We start from the raw sequence: 25,728 nt of genomic DNA, 5'->3' as shown, positions 1-25,728 counted from the left end.
TATAACCCTGTCTCTACTGGAAAAAAAAATAGCTGGGCGCGGTGGCGGGTGCCTGTAATCCCAGCTACTCTGGAGGCTGAGGCTGGAGAATCGCTTGAACCCGGTAGGAGGAGGTTGCAGTGAGTCCAGATTGCGCCACTGCACTCCAGCCTGGGCAACAAGAGTGAAACTATGTCTCAAAAAATAAATAAATAAATAAATATTCTAGAAGCACACTGTTTATCCCTCCTCCTTCACGGGGTAGCTTGGGACAAGTTATCTCTTTTCTCTGGGTCTGTGTTCTGCCTATAAAAGAATGAATGGGACAAAACAGTCTCTACAGTCTCTTGTTTATTCTGGCCCTGCAAATCCAGGATCAGTGCCATTATATCTTAGTCTGATGTCGCTGGTCTTGCCCTGCCTGGTGTTCTGAGCTTTGTCGGCGGTAACATGCACTCCAGCCACGATCTTCAGTCCAGGACACCATCACTGGGGAAACGGAGGCATAAGAAAAAGAAAAATAGGGATTGTTTATCCACAAATACATATGGTGCACTGCATATCTGGCACTGCGCTGGTGCTGGGTCCCCTATGAGAAACAGGCATGGTCCTTGCCCCCCCAGTTATGAGCTATGTCACTTCCACCAGACTCTCAGGTTGCCAGTGGGGAGCTGTACTCTCATCAAGCTGCTCTCACCAGCAAACAGGATGGAGACAGACTTGTAGGCCTGCATGTTCCTGGGCTACTCTTGAACTCCCAGCTCAGCCACTGGCTATCTTCTACTCACAGATCTGAAAGGAGTCAGTCCAGACAGGCTCCAGCAGTACCTCTTTTCTTGAGGAAGCCACCTTCTCCTGGCTGTCCAACCCTGAGAGGACCTTGGAAGTTTGGGGGAGTTCCTCTGGGCACTCTGGTTCATCCAGAATGCACCCAACCACCCTCTACGCATGCACCCCACCCCCCTCCAGCCTGATACCCTGCTGGGGTTCTTTTGCAGTTTTGTCTTGAGGTCATCAGAGAGGTCATGCTCCATGAGGCTTTGAAGCACCACCAAGAAAAACCCCTGCAAGACCAGGAACATATCTGAGAGGCATCTGAAGTCAGATAGGCTGTGTTGGAATCCTAGCTTTTTCTGACAGTGTGGTCTAGGTAATTTAACTTCTACCAGCCCCATGTGTGTAATGAACATCATCACGGCACATACCTCACAGATTGCTGAAAGGATTAAATGAAATGATGCATATAAATTACTTGCAGCATGCCTATCAGAGACATACAGTAAATGGGCAAGAATTGGGAGCTACTGTTATTATTCTGTTATTGTGATCATATTTAGCAGGAAAGAGGCCTCCCAGGCTAGGCTCCAGTCCTTGATGAGAAGGTGCCCACTATATGTCCTCTCCTGTTTCTCACCCTCTGCTTCTGCCTCCTGTGGTCCCAGCTGAGCAGCTGCACCTCAGCAATGTCCAGTTACCTGCCTCAGAACAGGAAGCCCAGACATACAAGCTGAGGGAGGATGCCACACTCGAGGCCAAGCGAAGAGCACATTTGGACAGCCTGTGCTTCAGAGCTCTGGTCACATCCCCAAGGAGCACAGCAGGCCCTGCCAGATAAACAGACAAAATCAAGAGGGCTCCAAGGTGAGACAGAGAAGGAAGATTGTTAAAAATTGAATCTGCTAGGCCAGGCATGGTGGATCACACCTGTAATCCCAGCACTTTGGGAGGTTGAGGCAGGTGGATCACTTGAAGCCAAGAGTTCGAGACCAGCCTGGCCAACATGGTAAAACCCCGTCTCTACTAAAAATACAAAAAATTAGCCGGGCATGGTGGCACAAGCTGTAGTCCCAGCTACTCAGGAAGCTTAGGCAGCAGAATCACTTGAACCCGGGAGGTGGAGGTTGCAGTGAGCCAAGATCACACCACTGCACTCTAACCTGGGTGACAGAGCAAGACTCTGTATTTTAAAAAATGAGGCTGGGTGCGGTGGCTCACACCTGTAATCCTAGCACTTTGAGAGGCCGAGATGGGTGGATCACAAGGTCAGGATATCGAGACAATCCTGGCTAACACAATGAAACCCAATCTCTACTAAAAATACAAAACATTAGTCAGGACTGGTGGCACATGCCTGTAGTCCCAGCTACTCAGGAGGCTGAGGGAGGAGAATCGCTTGAACCTGGGAAGCGGAGGTTACAGTGAGCCAAGATCATGCCATTGCACTCCAGCCTGGGTGACAGAGTGAGACTCCGTCTCAAAAGAAAAGAAAAGAAAAGAAAAAATTGAGTCTGCTGTGCCCAACCAAACCATCAGCTGTGGAGTCCTGCCCTGAATCATTTACTGCTTACCCTATCTCTGGGACCATCAGGGCAGGTAGGTGGCAGCAGTTGTTTTCCAAGCCCTGCTGCTCCCAGGCCAGTGTGACATCTGCAATGATCATTTTAACAGGCTGGACACCCTCATGTCACCCTAGCATTTATCCTTGGCCTACTTGCCACTTATGCCCTACCCAGTGGGGGAGTGGCAAGGCCTTGGCTCTGGGCTCCACAGGTAGAGTTTTGCAGGGGAGTCCAGTGAACTCACTCTTTACAAAACCTACCCAGGCCTTCTTTCAGCCACCCTCCTGCTAGGATTATATGTAATGTATTTTATATATGTATACCTATATACACACACATATATATATAATATTGTATATAATTTTTTATAGAGACGGGATCTTTCTCTGTCACCCAGGCTGGAGTGCAGTGGCATGATCATAGCTCACTGCAGCCTCAAACTCCTGGGCTCAAGTGATTCTCCTGCCTCAGCTTCTCAAGTAGCTGGGATTACAGGCAGGAACCACCAGACCTGGCCTTTTTTTTTTTTTTTTTTTTTTTTTGGAGAGATAAGGTCTCACCATCTTGCTCAGGCTGGTCTGGAACTCCTGGGCTCAAGCCATCCTCCTGCCTTGGCCTCTCAAAATGCTGAGATTGCAGGCATGAGTCACGGTGCGTGGCCAAGAGACTATATTTTGAGCAGCTGCTGGCAGTGGGGACTAAGTTCTGGTCTGAGGAGGGCTTCCTGGGAGTTCAGGAGAGAAATGCCTGTCACTGTTGGTGCACAGTGAGTACAGCCCTCTCTGGTTACCCAGAGGACAAGGTGTGGCTCCCTCCAGTGTAGGTCCCTGGCCCCAAAAAGCTGGACCTGGGCTCTCCCCAGTCACCAGAGATCCCTCTCCTTCCTCCCCAACAAGGTGTTTGGCTGGCTGAGGTCAAGGCAGCAGCTATGCAGACCCTGACTTGTGGACGTTCCTAAGCACCAGGGGCTCACCTTGTGTCCCGCCAGTCTCCTTCAGAAGGCTGCGGTGGGTAGGCCAGATCAGAAATTCAGGAAGCTGAAACAGCCAAACAGCCAAAAGGTGGAACCCAGCCGGCTCCCGGGGACTGCCTGTGAAATGGACGGGCTCTGAATAAGTGGAACAGTGGTGATGAGCCTTGAACGCCAGCTCAAGGGATGGGGCGTTGTTTATAAACAAGTCGCTAACCAGGAGCCCCACCCACATTCCGAGTGGATCAGGTGGTCCCGCCTGGCCAAGGTCCCTGCGCCAGGTGCGCTCGCTCTCCCAGGTCGGTAATTGCCGCCACCATCCCTACGAGTCTCCAGCCCCAGTCTACGTCCGTTCAGTCCGAGGCCGCTCTTGGACTGGGACTGAGGCGCCCACGACTGATGCCGGAGGCACAGCGAACAGCGCGGCTGCAGGGAAGCCCTCTGTCCTGCAGGTGACGGGCTCCCGGGAGGCAGCAGGTGCCGAGGACGAGCAGCAGATCTGGGGTGCAGAAACCTGTATTCGAGTCCCGGCTTCAGAGCCCCTGGGCTGTGTGATGTAGAGGGGTCGGTTGCCCTCTGAGCGCCTTCGTGGATGACAGCTGATGCTCGGGCCCACCTTCCTCGGCTGCTGAAAGGCTCTGAAAGAACCGCGTGTAAAACGCCCTGGAATCTTAATTCCACTTAATTACTACGGGCTTCCTAGAAACAGTCCATGGTCCTGCTTCCTGTAAACGCTTCACGGTGTCGTCGCTGTCATAGCGTTGCGCAGAGGGACTGCTCTGCCTCGCTGCCCTAGAACAGTCCCTCTGTACCCCATTGCCCCTCGGGATGTCGTTATGTTGCTTTTTTTTTTTTTTTTGAAGCAACCCAGAAGTCATATGTTGTCTTTTAACCTGGGGCGGGAGGTTGCAGTTGAGGCTGCAAGTCTGGGCCGGCTGTGACCTGAGGGTCGGCTGCAACTAGCAGCCGCGACGGTGTCTACACTGGAATTCCAAGGAGGCTCCAGGCGCGTGACCAAGGTTCAGTCTCCTGACCCGGGCCGCGCGCTGCTGGATGAATCGCCAGCCTTCCCCCGCAGCTCCCTCCACCTCATCTCTGACCCAAAGCTCTGCGTGAACCCCTGAGCGCAGGCCGAGGCTTCGCACAGCCTGTGGGCTGTGAGGTCCTGGACCCGAAGCTCGGCCCCGCTGGGACTGTCCCTCTGCCTCTATTCCGGGGTAAAGACCGCGGAAGTAGTCTGGGGAGCCGGGCAGCGACCTCGGCTGCAGGTTTCCGCTGCTGCCTCCAGGGTGCTGTCCACCCCGTGGTGCTGAAGCGCCCTACGCCCCTCCGCCATCTACGGGAAGCCGAGAGTCCGCGCTGCAGCCTCCACTCAGGATTCGACCCGAACTCCAGGACGCGTCCACACTGGTCCAACAGCGCTCATGGATGGATCGTCGCCTGCCTCAACTGTTCAGACCACCGAGGATTTCACCCGGAAGCACCGGGGAGGTCGGAGCTTGCCTGAGAAGCCTCGGCGAAGGTCCATGCCTTTGTCCAGACCCAATCAGCGCGGCAGAGGTGGGCGAAGCTCCAACCCCATGCTCTCTCCCGGCACTGGCAGGAATTCACATATTATGGACATAGTCCTTACTCACTCCAAACCTGTCCTATGAATTGTATGGGCCCCAGGAAAGTTTCCCTGGGCTTTTAGAATCTCAACCCCCTTGTGGCCATCCGAGCTGTGTCAACACTGCTACCTGCGAAGCAGGAGAGAAAAATCCCTGGAATTTCTCCCGCACATCTCTCACAACGTGAATATGCCCTTCTTTGACACTGGGTACAGCAACTTCGGGACCAGATTTTTGCTCCTGAGCATGTAAAATCCAAGTATGGGCAGCGCAGTACCTCACGCCTATAATCTCAGCACTTTGGAAGGCCGGGCGGGCGGATCGCTTGAGCCGAGGAATTAAAGACCAGCCTGGGCAACATAGTGAAGCCCCATCTCTACAAGAAAACACAAAATTTAGCCGAGAGTGATGGCGCTCCACGTGTAGTCCCAGCTACTTGGGAGGCTGAGGTAGGAGGATCACCTGAGACCAAAAGGTTTCAGTAAGCGAGCAAGACCATGTCCAAAAGAAAGGGAGAGAAAGAAAGAAAAGAGGAAGGAAGGAAGGAAGGAAGGAAAGAAGGAAGGAAGGAAGGAAGGAAGGAGGGAGGGAAGGAGAGAGAGAAAGAAAGAAAGAAAAGAAAAGAAAAAAGAAAGAAAAGATTTTTTTTTTCCTTTTTGGAAAGCTTGGATGACCACAGAGGGGTGAGATTCCTTTTTTTTTTTTTTTTCCCAGACATGTTAAGTTTGGGATATTTATTATATATCTATTAAAGACACAGAGTTGGATATAGGACTTGGAGCTCAAGAGAGGGTGGGTTTACAGAAATAGGTTTCTGAGTCTTTGTTTAGATGGTCTTGAAAACCACAGGACTGGATGAAACTGCTCCATCACGGTTCAGGCATTAGATTCTCATGAGAAGCATGCAACCTAGACCCCTTGCATGCACAGCTTACAATAGGGTTCATGCTCCCAAAAGAATCTAATGTCATTCTGATCTGATCAGATGCTGGGCTCAGCCATAATGCCAGCTAGCTAGCTGCTCACCTCCTGCTGTGCCATCAAGTTCCTAATAGGCCACGGAAGGGTTCTGGTCCTTGGCCGGGTGGTGGGGGACCCATGGTTTGAAGTGTAATTTTTGCAGACAGCTTAACTTGTCCAAGGTAACACAGCTCTGGGAAGGGGTGAGCTGGGCTAGACCCCAGCTCTTTGCATGGGCTGTGCTGCCTCCCTGACACAGCTGACTTCTATAGGGTGAATGTACCCTCGTGTGTGTGCATTCCCGCCAAAGGGTGAGTGTGAGGCTGGGGCTGGTTGCAGTTTTCCAGCCGGCAGGGAAAGGCGCACCATGGGGAGGACTGAGGCCTGGAGCGAGGCAATGGTGACCGGCTGCGTCTTCTTGTCCTCTCGGTTTCCTGGAGGCAGGATCTCCACGCGATGCACCTCCTCTTTGGTTTTCTCCCCTAAGCAAATCGTATGAAGCAACAGCCTGCAGCCCTGCTTCCCCTCCGGCTGGGGTCTGAAGGTCCAAGTCCGCCTCTCCTGACTGAGCTCGCAGCCCCAGAGCACCGTCTTCACTGCCTTTTCCTCCGTGCTGCTGGTGCTGCTGAGATTCATGGCTCGGGGCGGAGGAGCGGGATGGCCGCGCAGCTGCAAGGAGGACGCCCGCGTGAGGCCTTGCGCCCCGACCCTCGGCGTCGCTGCTCCGCGCGGGACCCGTCACGCCATCGGTACTACCGGAGCACAGCGCAACCTCATCCCCGCTGGCCCAGAGGAGTGAGATTCTAAAAGCCGCGGTAAAGCTTCCCAGGGCCCAGCCTCCCCATCACAATTCACAGGACAGGTCTGGAGTGAGTGAGGACGACTACGTCCATAAAAAGAAAGGGAAGGGAAAGACAAGACAATATTGACCATGAATCAAGTGTGATCGTAGCACAAAGAAGCAGGAAACTGTTCCCCAGAGCAGGCACCAGTTCAGAGAAGAGGTCCAATGCTATGAAAGCCCTGCCCCATCTGGCTCCCGCCGTGCTCCTGCGCGGTGTACTAGGGCCTCCTGGCACCTTTTTATCATCAGCCCGGGGCGCAATGCCAGACCAGTTAGTAGAGGCAGAAGTCAGGCAGGCAGGTGTCGTCCAGTGTGTTCCAGGCCAGCTGAGTGTGCAACCAGCGCCCAGTTCAGACAGCGCCCCAGGTCGAGGCTGGCCTGCGTAGGGGCCGCGCTCTGGCTGGACGTCACGCTCAGCGCGCAGGGCACCTGAGGACCGTGCATCGCTGACCTAGTTGTCAGCGCAGCGAGGAGCAGGCACTGTGGAGGCGGAAACGCTGCGCGCAACTCAAGCACTGCCAGGCTGCTGAAGAGGCCTTCCGGGGCACAGAGGCCGCAGCTGCGCGGTGCGGAGGGCTGTCAGCGAGCATGGATCAGGGAGCGTTTCCCGCGAGAAAGCAGAGCCTGCACCAGCCGAGGGCTCCGCTGGTCCGAGGACTGTTGCCTATTCCCCAGCGGCCCCCGACCTCTTCTCTGAACTGATCCCTGCTCTGGGGAACAGTGTCCTGCTTCTTTGTGCCATGATCTCGCTTGACTCATGGGCCAATATTGTCTTGTCTTTTATTTCCTTTTATGGACATAGTCCTTGCTTATTCCAGACTTGTCCTATGAATTATATGAGGAGGTTGGGCCCTGGGAAGCTTTCCCTTGGTTTTTAGAATCTCAGCCCCCTAGCTGCCTGCCCTGGGAGGGTGGAGATATAGTCAGAAGACAGAAACCACTCCCACCACTCCAGCCTCCTGTATAAGCTACAAAATGAAAATGTGGGCCAGGTGAGGTGGCCCAGGCCCGTAATCCCAGCTCTTTGCGGGGCCGAGGCAGGTGGATCACCCGAGGTCAGGAGTTCGAGATCAGCCTGTTCCCCCCACCACCACCAAAAAAGGAAAAAGAAAACGTAGAGCCCTTCTAAATGCAGCCCCTCTGTGACTATGCAAGCCCCTGGCCCCAGGAAGCCAGGACTGCCCTACTCCTCTACTGCACAAGGCTCATTAAACTTTACACTTCAGAAATCTCGGAGTTACAGTACTTACTAGGAAAGAGCCACTCCCTGCTTCTCTATTTGCATAATAAACGAGGAGGCTGCCAGACCCATCTAACCACTCCACGTGTACCCGTGCACCCACGTGTGGCCCTTATCAGATGCAGGAGGTGAGCTAAGTTGCCAATTGCTCAGCTTCTTTCTACACCTGGAGAAGGGAGTGGCTAGGACAGGGTCTTCAGGGAACATGCTGCCTCATTCTTAACTGCTTCTCTCAGTTCCCCCCACCACCTCCCCCACTGACTCGGTTATCTATTCAGTATCTAAGAGAGTAGTTCAGATAAGGAAGTCTCCTGAAGGAGGCTAAAGTTCTGGTACTGGGTTTAGGGTGGACCTAAAGAGCTGTTTTTCAACTCTCTGACTGCTGTTTGTTTTTTCTTTCTTTTTTCTTTTTTTTTGCGACAGAGTCTGGCTGTCTTGCCCAGACTTGAGTGCAGTGGCGCAATCTCAGCTCACTGTAACCTCCGCCTTCTGGGTTCAAATGATTCTCCTGGCTCAGCCTCCAATGTACCTGGGATTACAGGTGTGCACCACTATGCCTGGCTAATTTTTGTGTTTTTAGTAGAGGCGTGGTTTCTCCAAGTTGGCCAGCCTGGTCTCGAACTCCTGGCCTCAAGTGATACACCCGCCTTGGCCTCCCAAAGTGCTGAGATTACAGGTGTGAGCCACCACACCCGACCTCTGAATTCTATTTCATTGCTGTTAAATGATACCTCCCCACTAACCAGAAAAGAGACTCAGGACAGACTGATCTACAATTAGAAAGAACTTCCAAGCTGAAATGGTCCAAACTGTTAGACAAGCAGGGACAGCAGAGGGCGCCAATGTTGTGCAAAGGCACTCGGGGAGGAGGCACCACAAGCACATTTTCCCTCACGTTCTGCAAATCTATTCAGAACGACCTCCCCCCCAACCTCACACATATTCCCCACCTCACAGGCACATCAGACGTCAGAGTTAGGACTCCAGGCTCAGATTCTCTGACTGATCAACAAGGGACCTTCACCAGGCCCCACCGCACCCCTCAACTATTTTCATGAACTTAGGGCAGCTCCCCTCAGTGGGGAGGCGGTGAGAGGAGCTGAGACTCCCAGTTTCCCTGCCCATCCGGTTGCCCTGTCCAACCAGCAGGGCGGGAAGGCGTTCGCTGCAGTGTTCTTTAGAAAGGAGAGGGAGCTGACGTTGCAGCCTGGGTGTATTATGGAGCCACAAAATGAAAGGTGTAAAGGCTGCCCAGTAACATGGACTCATGTTTACACTGAAATGTAGATGTTAAAAAGCAGGACCCAGCTGGGCGCGGTGGCTCACGCCTGTAATCCTAGCACTTTGGGAGGCCGAAGTGGGTGGATCACCTGAGGTCAGGAGTTCAAGACCAGCCTGGACATCATGGTGAAAACCCATCTTTATAAAAAAAAAAAAAAAAAGCAGGGCCCTCCATTGTTCACTATGTCAATAGCATGCTTGCACGTAGATAAAGACCACAGGGGACACAGAAAAATTAAACACGGTTTGAGGTGGGGTGGTAATTTAAAAAAATGTTTTTTCTTAAAAATGCATCACAATTGTAAAATGATTGCCTCTGGGAGGTAAGGTTATGAATAATATTTCTTTTTCTCCTTTCCAAATGTTCTATGATGAGCAAGTGTTATTTGAGTAATCAGGAAAAAGAAGTTCACACACACACACACACACACACACACACACACCCTGAGAGAGCTTGTTTTCTTCCTTCCTTCCTTTCTGCCTGCCTTCCTTCCTTTTTTCTCTTTTTGAGATGGAGTCTTGCTCCGTCACCGAGGCTGGAGTGCAGTGGCATGATTTTGGTTCACTGCAACTTCTGCCTCCTGGGTTTAAGCGACTCTCCTGCCTCAGCCTCCTGAGTATCTGGGATTACAGGCATGCACCATCACACCTGTCTAATTTTTCTATTTTTAGTAGAGATGGGGTTTCACCATGTTAGTTAGGCTGGTCTCAAACCCCTGACCTCAGGTGATCCACCCACCTCCACCTCTCAAAGTGCTGGGATTACAGGCCTGAGCCACCAGACCTGCTAGCCTTTCTTCCTTCCTTTCCTCCTTCCTTCCTTCTTCTTTCCTTCCTTTCTTCCTTTCTTCCCTTTCTTTTCTTTCCTTCCTTCCTTCCTTCTTTCCTTCCTTCCTTCTTTGCTTTCTTGCTTCTTTTGGGAGGACAGGGTCTCACACTGCCAGACTGTTGCCCAGGCTGGAGTACAGTGGCATGTTCATAGCCCACTGCAGCCTCCATCTCCATCTCCCAGACTCCAGGGATTCTCCTACCTCAGCTTCCTAAGTAGCTGGGACTGCAGATGTGCACAACCATACTCCCCTCATTTTTTATTTTTTGTGGAGACAGAGTCTTGCTATGTTGCCCAGGCTGTTTTCAAACACCTGGGCTCAAGTGACCCTCCTGCCTCAGCCTCTCAAACGGCTGGGATTACAGGTGTGAGCCACTGTGCCTGGCCAAGCCTTGTTTCTTTTATTTTTTGAGACAGAGTTTCGCTCTTGTTACCCAGGCTGGAGTGCAATGGCGCGATCTTGGCTCACTGCAACCTCCGCCTCCTGGGTTCAAGCAATTCTCCTGCCTCACCCTCCCGAGTAGCTGGGACTACAGGCGTGCGCCACCATGCCCAGCTAATTTTTGTATTTTTAGTAGAGACGGGGTTTCACCATGTTGACCAGGATGGTCTCAATCTCTTGACCTCATGATCCACCCGCCTCGGCCTCCCAAAGTGCTGGGATTACAAGCGTGAGCCACCGCGCCCGGCCAAGCCTTGTTTCTTTTTCTTCTCTCTGTCTCTTTCTCTCTCTCTCTTTGAGACAGGATCTCACTATGTTGCCCAGGCTGAAGTGCACTGGTGCAGTCTTGGCTCACTGCAGCCTCAACCTCCTGGGCTCAAGTGATCCTCCAGCCTCAGCCCGCCCCCCAAGTAGCTGGGACTATAGGCGTGTGCCACCACATCCAGCTCATTTTTGTATTTTTTGTAGGAACCAGGTTTCGCCAAGTTGCGCAGGCTGGCCTCGAACTTCTGGGCTCAAGCAACCTGCCAGGCTAGGCTTCTCAAAGTGCTGGGATTACAGGTGTGAGCCACCGCCAAGCCACCGCCAAGCCACCCCCAAGCCTGTTTTCTTAATGTTGTCACCATGTTAATTAAGGAAGGAGCATTGCCTCCCTGACCAAAGTTGCTTGTGTGGCTTTGTTTTTCTCCCCACCCAATTCCCCCTCCTCACCCTATTTAGGGGGTCCCTCCATCACAAAACCCAAACGTAAATGAACATACTTGGAAAGTCCAACGTCGCTCCGATAACAGCATCCTGCTGGTGCGATCCTGAGCTTTTGTGGCCGACATGTTGAGAGGGGAGGGGACAACCACAGGGGACTATTCCTGAGTTTTCTGCAGGGGAGGGACAGAACATATGTCACCTCTATCACTGGGTAGTTTCACACATATTACTGCTATTGTTATTTCAAAATGTGCAGAGCCAGAAGTTTCTGCCAACTCCTCTACCAAAAAGGCTTCTGTCCTTCCCCAGTGACAGTCTCCAGCTCTCTCTGCCGGTCCCCCACCACTCCCCCAGATTCTCAGCACAGTCCAGAGAAATAGGGCAGGCACAGAGAGTGGGAAGAGGGAGCGCAGCCTCCACAGGTGCTGGCAGGAAAGAAGTTTTTGGTCTTCGCAGGAATACGGCGGAGATCCAGGCTGGGGAGAGGTGGAGCACAGGCTGTTGACTAACGCTTCTTTTGTGTGGATTTAATCTTACTCTCGGGGGACACAAAAGCTGGAATCTCTGCAAACTTTTCCCAGAATCATCTGCAAGTCAGCAGAGAATCTGCGGGTGAGGAAAGTGAGGGCAGATGGAGGCTGGGGCTCCCAGTGGGAGGGAAGAAGTGTGTGGGGTTGGGAGGAGGTGAGATGGCATAGAAAGAACACTGGGAAGAGGGGCAGGAGACCAAGGTTCTAATCCCACCTCTACTCCTCTCTCCTTGCTGTGCAATTTGGGCAAGACACTGCCCTCTCTGAGTCTCAGTTTCCTCTTCTGTAACTCAAAGAAGTAACGGAGGATCCTTACCCGCTCTGCGGTCAAGTGACTCTCTCTGAGAATGTTTCCTGGTCTATGAAATTAGGATATTGATACCTATCCCCCCGAAAGGATAGATCAGTCCAACCTTCGAATCCTTGCAGACAAGTTCCGGCCTCCAGCCTCAACTCCATGCCTTTTCTCATTCTGTTTCCTTCACCTGCATCTCCCTTCCCTTTTTAAGTTAAGCTCTACTTTTCTTTGAAGACTCAGCGTGGGTCTGATCCCTTGAGGAAGGCTTCCCCAGTCTCTTCCCCACAGGCTGGCTTAGGCGTGCTGCTCCTCTGGGCTCCTGTGCTGCTCTGGGCATAAAGCCACTGCAGCCTTAACAACTAAGAATTACAGCTGAGGGCCGGGCGTGGTGGCTCACACCTGTAATCCCAGCACTTTGGGAGGCCAAGGCGGGTGGATTACAAGGTCAGGGGTTCAAGACCAGCCTGATCAATATGGTGAAACCTCGTCTCTATTTATTTATTAAAAAAAGAAAAAACAAAGAATTACAGCTGAGGTTTATTGAGCACTCAGTAAGTGTCCAGACAGGCCCTTTACCCTGCATTATCTTGTGGAATTCTAACTATGCTCATATGAAGGTACGCTGGTTTTCTTTTCTTTTCTTTTCTTTTTTTTTGACACAGAGTCTTGCTCTGTTGCCCAGGCTGGAGTGCACTGGCGCAATCTCAGCTCACTGTAACTTCAGGCTTCCGGGTTCAAATGATTCTCTCGCCTCAGCCTCCGGCATACCTGGGATTATAGGTGTGCACCACCATGCCTGGCTAATTTTTGTGTTTTTAGTTGAGGTGGGGTTTCTCCATGTTAGCCAGGCTGGTCTCGAACTCCTGACCTCAAGTGATCTGCCTGCCTCAGCCTCCCAAAGTGCTGGCATTACAGGCATAAGCCACCATGCCCAGAGCTGCTGTTTTTTTTCCTTATGGTCGAAGGCTGGTGATTTTCCTGATCAGGATACTGATCATGATGGGGGTGGAAGCTGAGTGTCAGGACTGGGGTGTAGACCCCAGGGGGCAGTGTGGCTCCTACTCCTATTCTGATCCTCTGCCTTATCCTCTCTCTGCCAGCCCGCTACACTGAGCATAAGGTAGGATCGGTGTCTGTTTAGGGCTATGTATTTGATCTTCACCTGAGCTGTGAACCCAGGGGTTCAGGAGCTCAGTTCCCTGTATGCCTCCACCCCATGCCTCTCACAGTCCCAGCAGAGGATGCATCTGAGCCCCATGTTCCCAGGTCCACACAGTCGGGGCTCCCCTCCTTGCCCTTGGGAGTCCAGGAAGAGCCTGGGCGTGCGAGGGCCCCTCCCCAGTGCTAACTCAATGTCCCATCCCACCCAAGGCTGCCTCCACACCCGCCTTGGGTCAGATTTAATCCTCTGTTTAGAGGTCATGGTCACATGTGCCAACGTGCCAAGCCATGGACCAAGCCTCCTCAGACTTTAGGTCACTGAAGTCTCACAACAACCTTTGAGAGAGACCCGGGGATGATTTCCATTTCACAGATGAGGAAAACAGAGGCGCAGCTGCCATCACAGAGCAAGTGGATGGAGCCAGAAGTGACTCCAGGGTTGTATGTCTCAAAGCCCCTTAGCTTTCCCATGGGCTCCCTTCTGTTCCTGACAGGCCGTGCGTGCAAACATCCCCAGAGGACAAGGAGTGTGATTCATCTTTGCATCCGCCATGGGCCACCAGCTACACCCAGGCACTGAGAGGCTGGTTGTGAAAATCTGGGCTGGGCAGGCCCCTGGTTCACAGCAGACTCAGAATAACTGTTTATTGGTGGAGGTCAGCAGGGCAGCGATTACCATCTCCAGTTTATAGATGAGGAAGTTGCAATCAGCGGGGTGCAGGAAAGTTGCCCAAGGTCATCCGTGAGTCAGGGGAAAAGCAAAGACTTGAACTCAGAACACTGGGAGGCTCTGCCGAGTCAGAGGGAGGAGGCTGGGGCTGCTGGGCTGGGCTCTCCCACTGAGGTGGCCTGGGCTGGCAGGTTTATGGGCCCTGTAAGTCACTGGGACATGTCAGCACCCATTCCAGCTCTAACGACCCTAAGTCAGGCCTTGTCCCTACAGGTAAGCTGAGCCCCAGTTAGCCTAGACAGTGACATGTGACTGGCCAGGGGTCAGTGACACAGAGGCCAGGCTAGGGGTCAGGGCTGGGAGATAAGGTTGAGAATGTTAAGACCAGGAATGAGGAGGGAGGCCATTCACCCTGTTGGAGTTAGACATCGCAGACAGAGCAGGACCCCTCCGGCCACCCATCGCCAGTGTGCAGCCTCTGTGGTGTCCATAGTTAAGATGCATAGATGAGAGAGTGCACAGCTTTACCCCTCCCCCAACCCCGTTCCTCAGAGAGGATGCCCCACCAGGGACTGGTTCTCCTCGCCCATCTTTTTGGTCCCAAAATGCATCCAGGGCCCGCCTGTCTCCTGGGGGGCCCCAATGCAATGAACTTGAACATCGGTCATTGATCAATAGTCCCTTAACCCTACCAAAGGTTTCTGAGCCTCTCCCCTGCTCCTCAGGGGGCTGGCCTGAGGTCACGGGACTCCCTGGGATCATCTTTATTCCCAGGAACAGGCTTCCTCAGTCCTGAAAGGGACATTTTTATAGCCCTGTGAACACAAATGCACTCCCCAGAATAGGCTCTGGGTGTGGAATCCCTCCTGTGGCTGTCATGGTCTCAGGCTGGCTGGTGATGAAATTCTACAATGGTGTTGACAATAGGGCCCTAAGCCTCGCATGAACACCCCCTTCCCTCCCACCTGCCTCTCTGTGGGATCAAAGCTGTTCCGTGAGGCTGTGTGATCCTGGGCCAGGAGCAGGGAATCAGCCTCTACTCTAAGCAAGGAGGAAGCCTCTTTGCCTGAATCCTTCTGAGGAAGGCAATCCTCCTTCAGAGGTCCCTAGCCCAGGTTCAAAGGTCGGTAGGGGCTGAGAGGTTGGCAGTGGATAGGGAAGTGGCTAGACCATAAAACCAGAGCTCCCTGTTGATGGGTTGATGGAGGGGGTCCAGGTCCACTGCCTGGTTCCCTGTCCCTCTCCTGCACCCCAGCCTGAGCTTCCCAAACTTCCACAGAAGCCCCCACCCCATGTGGGACACAGAGGACCTGCAGTAGCAGGGGGCTACAGCTAAGAGGGGAGACAAGAGGCAGCTTGGGGGAGCAAGGGGGACCCCACTTCCTCAAATGTTGGAACCATCCTTAAGAAAACTTTCTCTGGACTCCTCTGGAGATCTTGGCAGATGGAAGAACTGGGGGTCCATTCAGACCCCAGTCTCTTCTCTTCCCATCTCATCTCTCCACCTGGGGGGCCTCAAATAACCTAGCTCCTCCCCTTTGACCCCAGCTTTTCCCTCACCAAATCCTCTTGCAATCCATTTCTTAATTCTGCCCCCTCAACTCTCCCTCCCTCCCCCAGGCTCTAGTCGTCACGCAAACACCAATAAGGGCAGTTTAGAGACAGCTTTGCTCTGTGTTAGAAGAAAGGTCTTTGGTCTGCCTAGAAATTAAGTTTGGAGCAGCCTGGGAGGGAATGGAAGAAGAGTGAGACCCAGAGAATCAATGACCACTGCCTGGGAGAGGCAAGAGAGCCCTTCTGCCGCCACTGATTCCACAAAGGGCATCACACGCCCCTCAGCATCTCATCTCTTCCAGACCCTGTCCACCCCACCCCCACCCCAAGGCCATTCCAAGGTCCCATTCAAGACCACTGCGCAGGGGTGGCGCCAAATGACCGAAGTCATCATCGGGGCACTCACCCTTGTGTGGGTCAAGCACTTTGCGGTGTCGCGTCCCTGTTCCAAAACCAGAGACCAGGAGTAGAATGGAGGAGGGGCGGGGCGCCGCTTCTGAGTGGACAGGACAAGGAGTGGGTGAGGGGGCCTCGCGCACAGGGTAAGAGGTGGCCGGGCGGGGCGGAGGACCGGGGAGAGCAGAGGATTTCAGCTGAGGGACAGGGGAAAGGTGGGGAGGGGAGGGGAGGCCCCGCCAAGGGGAGGAGCCGCCTCCAGCGTCCCGCTGGCGGGACTCCCTCCCGTCGCGGCTCCGCTATAAAACCCCGGCCGGCAGGATCGCTGCACCCGCTGCTGCCTTCTCCATGCGCGACCCCCGGCCCGGAGGCATCTTTGCTGTCGCGCAAGATGCGGATCCTGCTGGCGCTCCTGGCCCTCTCCTCCGCGCGGCCCTCGGCCGGTGCAGGTGAGCTCCCGGGCTCCGGCCGCAGGTGCCCCTCGGCGCCCCCCTCTCCCACCCCAGCAGAGGCTCCCTGAGGGCGGCCGGTGCGCGGCAGCGCGTGGGTCCCGAGTTGGGTGTGCGCCGGAGGCCGCGAGGGTGCGGGAGGACCCGGCAGCGCGCGAGCTTATGTGTGCACACGCGTGTCCGCGGCGGCTGGGAGAGTGTGTGCACGGGTGTGAGCGGTGAAGGTGTGTGCATGTGGCCCGGTGTCCCAGGGCGAGACGAGTTGGGAGTCCCTGATAAGGATGCTTCTCAGGCCGGGCGCAGTGGCTCACGCCTGTAATCCCAGCACTTTGGGAGGCCGAGGCCGGAGTATCAGCTGAGCGCGGGAGTTCGAGACCAGCCTGACCAACATGGAGAAACCCCATCTCTACCAAAAATGCAAACATTAGCCTGGAATGGTGGCGCATGCCTGTAGTCCCAGCTACTAGCGAGGCTGAGGCAGGAAAATCTCCTGAACCCGGGAGGTGGAGGTTGCACTAAGCCGAGATCGCGCCACTGCACTCCAGCCTGGTGCTCCGTCTCAAAAAAAAAAAAAAAAAAAAAAAAAAAGTTGTTTCTCCGAGGAGCCTCAACGCACGCCTTTTTTTCTCACCTAGTCTCCTCCGTCTGTCCGTGGGTTTCCGTCTGTCCTTCTGGGGCTCAGCGCTGGGTGACTGCCCCGCGGCCAGAGCAGGGGCGACCACTGGGTGTGGCGGGGTCCTGGCAGCAGCTCTTCTTACCCAGGTTCCTTGCCACCGAGGGTCGCAGGCTCCCCTAGCTTCCCCAGCCCTCAGCGCTGAATTGGTAGCCTGGAGGGAGGGACCCGGAGCCCCGAGGCCCCTGCGGAGCCGGTCTTTCCGGACGGGGTGATTTTCGTTTAAAGATTAATGGTGAAGCTAATGGTGAAGCCGAGCTCTTAATTATTCCTCCAGGTGGGAAGTGGCAGGAGAGGCATGTTAATATTTGATAAGGAGCTAAAGGCGCTTCAAGCGGCTGGGCACGGGGATCCGATCCTGGAGGCACCTTCTTCCCAACCCCAGAACCCATCACTGGAGACCCCAGCTGCCAGTTCCCAGCCCAACCACCCTTCGTATGGTTCTTGGCGTCCACGCAGGCGGAAACTTCCTCTTCCAAGTCAGGTGCTGCACCCGCAAAGCCGCGGAGTGAGGGGTGAAGGTGTCCTCAGCACAGAGGAGCCAGCGTGTGCCCTCTGAAGCCTGAGGGACTGGCTGAGCTGTGGTAGAGGGTCGAGGGGCATCTTGCAGTCTCTCCTCCGGGCTCCTGGAGGAAGAAAGAGAAAAGGCAGAATATGAAAACTTTTATTTGTTGGATTGGACATTGGAAACTGACTAAACAGCTAGACAGTAGAAAGTGAAATGTGCCTGGCATGGTGGCTCAGCCTGTAATCCCAGCACTTTGAGAGCCTGAGGCAGGTGGATCACGAGGTCAGGAGTTCAAGACCAGCCTGGCCAAGATGGTGAAACCCTGTCTTTACTAAAAATACAAAAATTAACTGGGGGCAGTGGCAGGTGCCTATAATCCCAGCTACTCGGGAGGAGGAGGCAGGAGAGGTTGCAGTGAGCCGAGATCTCGCCCCTGCACTCCAGCCTGGGTGACAGAGCAAGACTCTGTCACAAAAAAAAAAAAAAAAAGAGAGAGAGAGAGAAATGCTTTGCAGTTTGGGTGCTTCGTAGCTGTGTGGTCTTGGGTAAGTCAGTTGCTTTCCCATTTGCAAAACAGGGGTAGTAATTCAGACTTCAGTGATTTTAAGCATTCAAATAAGATGATGGGTTTAAGTGCTTAGTGCAGTGCCTGTGTGGCATGTGGCCAGGGCTCCGTGCACCAAGTTTATGGGGCTCTCCCCAAGCCTGGGGCCAGTGTCAGGAATATGTCTGAGCTCACCCCTCACACAAGCTGCGATCCCTTCCCGTGCCAGGGCTCTCTGACCGGGACCTGCCTTCCATTCATCCCATGGGGCACTCAAGGTGGAGAGGGACCAGGTTGCACATGGAGACCCCCAGAGCATCTCTGTCCATTGAGGGAGGGGGACGGGAGAGGATATTTAGTCCCCTTCACAGCCCCAGATCCCCCCTGGCTGGGAGCTGCTGAGACTTTGCCCAGGACACACTTGGGTTGTGCTGAGCTGTTTTTCAGGATTATCTCCTGTCCCTCAGAGGGGGAGGTGGGGTGAGCAAGGTCCATTAGAGAGGCTTCTTCAGCCATCTTGAAACAAGGGGGAGGGGTAAGGGGTCAGTCAGGGTGGGGGGCAGTAGCTGGGTGACAGGCAGTGCTGGCTGATGGGCTATGGGCTTTTGGTTTCTCACCTTTGGTCAGGGTGGATGGACAAGGTAGGATGTGGCACTGGGCACTGAGACCCATGGGTAAGTAGCCCCTCTCCTTCCCAGGCCCTCTTGGGAGTGGCTGGGGACAGTGGGCTGGTACTTATCTGCAAGGGTGGCGCTCTCGTTCAACGAGGACAGGAACCTGAGTGGTGGGTGCTCTTGCCACCAGCACCCCACCCTCACTCCACGGACATGGACTTGACCCCTGGCCTTGGCCTCTCCACCATCATGTTTTCCTGGCTGCTGCTTCCTGAAGAAGGTAGTTACAAGCGCGGTCAGCCAAGCAGGTCAAAAGTCTCTATGATTAAGACAGTGGATCAGAGGTCACCACTACAAACCTAGGAGCTGCAGCCAGAGCCAGGGAAGAGCAAATTCCTAAGAAAAGCTAAGCCTGGACCAGAGAGGCCCCAGGGAGGCTGTGAGGAGGGTTGCAGGGGCTCCATCCTTCAGAGCTGGCTCTTGTGGATGCTGGCTTAAGGGAGGCTTCTGGAATATCTGACCCTGGGGCCTCTCCAGTCAGAGGAGAGGCCAGCTCAACCTTCAAAACCCCTTCTGCCTTCAGGACCTCTGCAGGCCAGGACATGGGAGGATTATGTCAAGGAACTGTCGTGGTGCAAATGCTCTCTGATTTATTATCTCCTCAGTCACCAGCACTGGGACTTTGGTGGCGCACCTGTCAGAGGCATTGGAACCAGAGCAATTCCGATTTGCTGGGCTGCATTCTCAGACAGTTCTAGCCTCTAAGTGTTTAGGGTTAAGGGAACAAATTAATCATGTTTCCTAAACAGACCCAGGCTTGGGAAGGTCCAGATACCCCGATATCTGGAGAGCAAAAGCATTCCTAATTTTGATTTCAAAATAATAATATCGATTCTTGCATAATAATTAAGAAAATTAACCCTTTATCACCAACCCTAGTAGAGAGCACATCTCCCCACATAGACAAGCATTGTACCTCGGGCTGACGCGTTCCTCCTCTGACTTTAGGGAAAGTCCTACTCTGTCTATAGGTAGCTGTCCTTTCACCACTGTACTTCTTAATAAACTTGCTTTTGCTTTGCACTGCGGACTCGCTCTGAATTGTTTCTTGTGTGAGAGCCCAGAACCCTCTCTTGGGGTCTGGATCGGGACCGCTTTCCTATAACATGCCTCTGTCAGAGGGAGATTGTGGGGCTCAGAATTTCGGCTAACTCTCCTGTGGAGACTGAGCAAAGGCAGAGTGGGAGCTGGAGGCTTCGGAGCTCCGCCCCACTGTGGGAGGGGCTTGGGTGGTGAGAGGCCACTGCCCTCTGCAGATTCACCCTCTTGGGAGTGGCCCAGGTACAGCGACTCCCAGGGTCAGCGGAGCCCGGACTGGGGCTGGGGATGGGACTCCAGGGGGAAGACACTGCAGCTCTGAAAAAGGCAATGCCAGCAGGGCAGGAGAGGTGGTGATCAGGACTGGGAAACTCCACACCCCAAAGTGGCTCCTCTCGGCCAGTTACTTCTCCCGGGGATGCTCCATCATCGCTCCCTCCCCATCCTGTCCCCATTCCAGGGACTCCACCCCTGGCTCAGGCTACAAGGAGATGGGATTGTGGGGGCAGCCCAGGCAAGAAGGGAGAGGGCGGATGAGCTCAGAGGCCTCAGCTTTGGCTGAGTGGGAACCGTGCTTTTCTTAGGAATTTCCTCATCCTGAGTTCTTTCCAAGTCACTTCATTTCTCTCCTCTCTCGGCCCCTCCTTGGCTTTGGCCATCTGCTCCCGATAGGAGGCCCACCAGAGGGAGGGAGGCGGGTGGGGAGGGGGAGGGGAAGGAGTTGTTGATGGGATTTGACTAAGTGCCACGCTGCCTGAAACTCATTTAATCCTCCCCACGGCCCCAAGAGGCGTGTACGTTTATCCCATGTTACAGATGATACAACTGAGGCTCAGAGAGATTAAGAGACTTGCCCCCAAACCCATCTACGCCTGCTGAGCGGCTCAGCCAGAATTCTAGCTCTGGATGAGATGCCGTGTTCACCCTGCTGGTGTAGCCTTTAAAAAAAATTAATAGGCTTTATTTTTAGAGCAATTTTAGGCTCACATAAAAATTCAGTAGGAAGTACAGAGGGTTCCCATAGGCCCCTTATGCCCTGCACACATTTTCCCCTTTTACTAACATCTTGCATCCATGTGGGACATTTGGGGTACAGCTTTTTTTTAGATACTGGGTTCTACTGCCCTGAGGCAGAACCCTCAGCCTGACCCCAAAGCCCAGTACTGTGTGGTTGTGGGGCAGGGGAGAAAGCCTAGCTACTTTCCTCTTTGCAGGAGCTGTGAGAGGCTAGCCAAGAAGGGATCTTGGTAACACATGGGGAGGCCTTCTGGGGGAGGGACCGCCTAATCTCCTCCCCCATCTTGTATCTGGATGGATCTGGGAAGGCTGCCGGCTGAACCTGATGCTATTGTCCTAGGAGCAGAGGCTGGGCCAGTCCTCCTTTTCCCCTCTCCCCAGAGTCACCCTTCCAGGTTTGAGGTGGGAGAGGTAAGTGGGGAGGAGGTGGCTGGATGGAGTATCCAGGCCAATCCCACTTTAGAGCAGTGACCTCAGGGGATCCCAGGAGGGTCCCTGGCTTCTTGGCCTGGCCCTGCCTGGAGAACAGAGCCCTAGGCCAGCTGACTTGTTTCTCGGCCCCTGTTGATTGAGTTTCTTTCCCTGGGCCCTCCTCAGTCCTACAGTCAGGATCACTCCATCCCAGCCCAAGGGAGGGCTCCAACTCCAGGGGGAGGCCCAGCCTCTGATCCTCCTGTGTGTGTGTGTGTGTGTAACAAGATACACTGACACACGCACACACACTTCACACCCTTCCTCTCTGCTCCAGACTCACACTGGTGCTACGAGATTCAAGCCGAGGCCTCCAACTACACCTGCTTGGGTGAGTACAGCCAGGCCGGGGCAGCTCTTTCTGCATGGCAGGCACCACACAGGCCGAAACGGAGACCCGGGAAGTGTGGGAAGGACGAGGGGTGATGGTGGCCTCCCAGGCAGATATCAGCTCCCAGCACACCCACACACACATACACCCCACACACAACACACAAACACACACACATATACACAAACACCCACACACAACACACAAGCACACACACTCACACAAATACACAAACACACACAACACTAGCACACACACACACACAAACACACACTAACAAGACACTCTCACACACAAACCCTCTCACACTCACACAGACTCACCCTCTCCTGTCCTGGTGCTCAGGGACCAGGGAGCATAGAGTGACCCGAGTCTTCACTGGCACCTACTGTCAGCAAGAGGACATGTTCCCTATGGAATGAATTGGCAGCAGCATTAAAAGAGAAAGGCATTTTGCTGTTTCCCATGACAAACCTGGGAGTTGGTTCTATCCCAGGGACACCCCTAACAGGGGGCCTGAGCAATGGTCCTTTATGCTTTTGTTCGAATGCTGACCAATTTCCCTGCGGTCTGCTGTGACTGAGCAGCGCTGCCTGCTCCTGACCCTGGCCCACCTGGTGTTGGGGGTCATCAGGGTTTGGGAAACAGGCTCCCCCAGGGTTACTCCTCTCCCTGCCATTGCTCAGATGGGGCTCAGTGCCCTTCAGCAGCAGCCCCCCAGGGGGTCCCACTCCACTGCTTCCAAAGCCCTCTCCAGCCACCTCCTTTAAACTCTCTGACATCCTCGGAGCGGGCCATCTCTGCGGTTCCCGTTTGACATTTGGGAAGCCCGGGCTTGGAGATGTGCACCACATCATGAAGTTGTCCCTACCCCGGAGCTCACAGCCACCAGTTGGTGACCCTGTTCCCACTATGTCCCACACCAGGGCTAGACTCCCCAGCCTTGCATGTGTGTGTCTGTGGAGGAGGAGGAGCGCGCAGGGTGAGGGCAGGGTTCTGCGCTGAGCATCCGGGCAACACAGCTTTCAGGCCATCCCAGAGCGTTGCTGTGTGGGAGCCAAGTGGGTGGACCTGACTTCAGTGGGGTGCTGCGGGCTACCTTGGTGACAGGCGTCCCTGACTCTCAGCCCACCCTGTCTCCCTGCTTAGGGCCAGGCAAGTGGGGTGGAAGCTGCCAGAAGGACCGCCAATCCCCCATCAACATCGTCACTGCCAAGGCAGAGGTGGACGAAAAACTGGGACGCTTCTTCTTCTCTGGCTATGATAAGAAGCAAAAATGGACCGTCCAAAATAACGGGCACTCAGGTGGGCTGGACGGAGGCCCTGGGCAGACCTGGGCACGCGAGCTCCCCGAGGACTGGGAGGGTGTGCCAGGCCCAGACCCATCTGTGCTGTGAGGGGGCTGAAAACCCCCATGGGGGAGGACAGCTTCGTAGAGGAGGGAGCATTCTAGTGTGTTTTCAGTATTTTCATCAGACCAGTCTGGGATGGGGGAAGGACATGTTCCTGGAAGAAGGACATGTGCAGAGGCATGGAATAGCCACTCAGAGAACTGCCAGGAGCTCTGCGTGGATGAAGGACAGTGAAGCTAGGAGGAGCCCAAAAAGGCCCAGGGGCAGCTGGGCTGGGGCCCAGGGGCAGGTCACCCAGGCCTCAGGAGTTTGGACATTACCCCGAGGACACCAGGGCACCACGGAAGAGTTGGACGCAGAGGAGGCACCAGGGCAGAGCTGCAGTTTGGGGCAGTGGGGAGTACAGCAGAGGGGGAGACAGGCAGGGAGGCCAGGGAAAAGTCTGGGGCTGTCCCACCACACTCCACCCCACCCCTGCAGGCCAGGACTGGAGCCCATGAAGGGTGGGAGGCAGGAGAGAATGTCCCGTCTGGGTGAAGCTGGGATGAGGGGTTGGAAGAGGCTGAGGGAGGCCATTTCAAGGACTCTGTCCCTCTTGTTCCACCAGTGATGGTGCTGCTGGGGAACGAGGCCAGCATTTCTGGAGGAGGACTGCCTGCCCGGTACCAGGCCACACAGCTGCACCTGCACTGGTCCAAGTGGCTGGATGAGGGCTCGGAGCACAGCCTCGACGGGGAGCGCTTTGCCATGGAGGTGAGGGCCCCTCCCCTACTGGGACCTTGTCTGGGCTCTGGGCATGCACCTGCCTTGGGCAAGCAGGGTAGCCAGGCCCCTCACAGGTCCCCTCTCCACCCTCCACCCCTGCCAGGTGCACATAGTACATGAGAAAGAGAAGGGGACATTGAGGAACGTGAAAGAGGCCCAGGACCCTGGAGACGAGATTGCGGTGCTGGCCTTTCTGGTGGAGGTGGGACCCCCGTCGCCCACTTCCCAGGGAACCCGGGGCTGAGAGCTGCTGCTTAGGAGCCAGAGACCTGAGACTCCAGCAAGGCAGGGGGTGGGGGGAGGCTCCAGCTTCCACCTCTGTTTCTGGGTGGGTTGCATGTCCCACGGCCAGGTAGGGAGCCCAGAGCCTCAATCCCAGAAGCTGCCTGGCCTTCTGTCCCCAGATCAGGAGAATGAACTGACCACCACCACCAGCTCCCTGTGACCTTCTCAAGACCCTTTCCTCCCTTTCCAGGCTGGACCCCAGGTGAATGAGGGCTTCCGGCCGCTGGTGGAGGCACTGTCTAATATCCCCAAACCTGGTGAGTCAGCATGGTGGAGGAGGGCAAGGGGTGAGGAGGGGGATGCATCCCACAAAGGAAGGGGTGGGTGTTCGGGGAGCTGGGCTCTCAGAATGCAGGGGAAGAAGGGCTCCTTCTCCCACCCTCACTGACAGTGTCCTCTGCCCCCATCCCAGAGACGAACACCATGATGGCAGAGAGCAGCCTGCTGGACCTACTCCCCAAGGAGGACAAACTGAAGCACTACTTCCGCTACCTGGGCTCGCTCACCACGCCGGCCTGTGATGAGAAGGTGGTCTGGACTGTGTTCCAGGAGCCCATTCAGCTCCACAGAGAACAGGTGTGCAGGGCTCCCACTTCCTGGCTCCCCAGAAATCATCCCTCTGCCCTCAGAGGTCCCTCGGGGTATGGGTGGGGAGCCCAGGGAACTGAAGTCTATTGTTAATCATGGACATTCACTGAAGACAGGCAAGAGAGGCCTGAGCCGTTCCATCGCCGGACGGGACCGGTGGCTGGATGGGAGGCCGGGGAAGGTGGAGTCAGAAGAGGCTTCCAGGCTGAAATCTGAATAGGTGGGAGTTGGTCCAGTGAGGGCAGAGGCAGTGTCTCGGGAAGAGGTGTCTGCCAGCGGCAGGGTCTGAGGTTGGCCTGGAGTTGCTTGGAGGCAGCAGGAAATAATGCGTTCATTGAGCAAATGGTGCTGGAGTTTCTGCAATGAACTAGAACAAGGCTCTGGGGAGGCAGCAGTGAGCCCAAAGGGCCCAAATCCCTGCCCTTGAGCTACTTTGATTCCAAAACAGTGGTTCTCAAAGAGCAGACCTTGAACCAGAGGAGTCAACATCATCACCCGGGGAATTTGCTAGAAATGCTAATCCTCAGAGCTACTGAATAGGGAACTCTGGGCGTGGAGCCCAGGCATCTGGGGCCCAACAAGCCCGCCCCACAGCTGATGCTAATACATGCTCAAGTTTGAGAGCCACTGTCCTGTAGTAAGAGTGACAAGAAAAGCAGGCATTGGGGCCCCCTGGGGTGTGAGTGAAAGGAAGCCCATGGGTGCTTAGCCCCACCCCTGCCACGTACCTCATTTCCATCCCTTATTATCATCTTCACGACCACCTTGAGAGCCAGGGGTTCAGAGCCCCTCTTTCCTAATGAGTGCTCCTGGGACACGACGGGGTGCCTGCCTGAGGTCACCTGGCTGGGGGTGCAGCTTCCCCGGCCACAGGCCACACCCGCTGAGCCCCTTCGCTTCTTCCGCAGATCCTGGCATTCTCTCAGAAGCTGTTCTACGACAAGGACCAGAAACTGAACATGGCAGAAAATGTCAGGCCCAAGCAGCGGCGGGGGCAGCGCACGGTGTTCAAGTCTGGGGCCCCGGGTCAGCCACTGCCCTGGGCCCTGCCTGCCCTGCTGGGTCCCACGCTGGCCTGGCTGCTGGCCGGCTTACTGCGATGATGGTGCCCTTCTGCACCCAGCCTCTGCAGTGCCTCAGCTCTCCAAGTCCTGGGCTTCCAGTCCTTAGGCGCCCCAGGTGGGACTTTAGGCATGATTAAAATATAGACATATTTTTGGAGAAA

The 25,728-nt window shown here is 54.8% G+C and overlaps 3 protein-coding genes and 1 long non-coding RNA gene across 8 annotated transcripts in view; 2 read left to right on the top strand and 2 right to left on the bottom strand.

The window, feature by feature from the left end:
• Positions 1–202: 202 nt before the first annotated feature.
• On the bottom strand, positions 203–17,050 carry LOC116553336. 3 transcript variants are annotated; one of them, XR_004269710.1, is made up of 4 exons: positions 16,889–17,050; positions 11,256–11,369; positions 3,292–6,741; positions 203–1,583 (listed from the first exon to the last, which is right to left on the bottom strand). XR_004269710.1 is itself a non-coding variant. In XM_032280748.1 (3 exons), exons 1-3 carry the CDS (start codon positions 3,521–3,523, stop codon positions 450–452), a joined length of 399 nt encoding a protein of 132 aa, XP_032136639.1. In that variant the 5' UTR covers positions 3,524–6,076; the 3' UTR covers positions 203–449. The 3 variants fall into 3 exon arrangements, 1 of the variants encoding a protein (XP_032136639.1); XR_004269711.1 differs by lacking the exon at positions 16,889–17,050 and adding an exon at positions 15,819–16,043; XM_032280748.1 differs by lacking the exons at positions 11,256–11,369; positions 16,889–17,050 and having other exon boundaries at positions 203–468; positions 1,436–1,583; positions 3,292–6,076.
• LOC116553338 lies at positions 6,751–8,687 on the top strand. Its single transcript, XR_004269712.1, has 2 exons — positions 6,751–8,304; positions 8,619–8,687. It is a non-coding gene; the product is annotated as an uncharacterized LOC116553338 (long non-coding RNA).
• Positions 16,095–25,728, top strand: CA4 (carbonic anhydrase 4). 2 transcript variants are annotated; one of them, XM_032280746.1, is made up of 8 exons: positions 16,095–16,257; positions 21,460–21,513; positions 22,663–22,818; positions 23,473–23,618; positions 23,734–23,832; positions 24,106–24,172; positions 24,328–24,491; positions 25,412–25,728. In XM_032280746.1, the coding sequence occupies exons 1-8, from the start codon at positions 16,200–16,202 to the stop codon at positions 25,604–25,606; spliced, it is 939 nt and encodes a 312-aa protein (XP_032136637.1). In that variant the 5' UTR covers positions 16,095–16,199; the 3' UTR covers positions 25,607–25,728. The 2 variants fall into 2 exon arrangements, with proteins under 2 accessions (XP_032136637.1, XP_032136638.1); XM_032280747.1 differs by lacking the exon at positions 21,460–21,513 and having other exon boundaries at positions 16,170–16,257.
• The window catches only part of USP32 (ubiquitin specific peptidase 32), a 241,596-nt gene continuing 233,063 nt past the window's right edge, over positions 17,196–25,728 (bottom strand). The window contains exons 36-37 of one of the 2 annotated variants that reach the window (XR_004269707.1): positions 21,837–21,924; positions 17,196–17,556 (exon numbers count right to left, since the gene is read on the bottom strand). The gene's annotated coding sequence lies outside the window, so the exon portion shown is untranslated. Of the gene's footprint in view, positions 17,557–18,607; positions 18,868–21,836; positions 21,925–25,728 lie in introns of those variants that run through there. The other variant, XR_004269708.1, reaches the window with a different exon arrangement.

Source organism: Sapajus apella, unplaced genomic scaffold (assembly GCF_009761245.1).
Source record: "Sapajus apella isolate SASKATOON/1434 unplaced genomic scaffold, GSC_monkey_1.0 scaffold12, whole genome shotgun sequence".
In the NCBI taxonomy this organism is placed as follows: Eukaryota; Metazoa; Chordata; class Mammalia; order Primates; family Cebidae; genus Sapajus; species Sapajus apella.
This window is presented reverse-complemented; position numbering and strand designations above follow the sequence as displayed.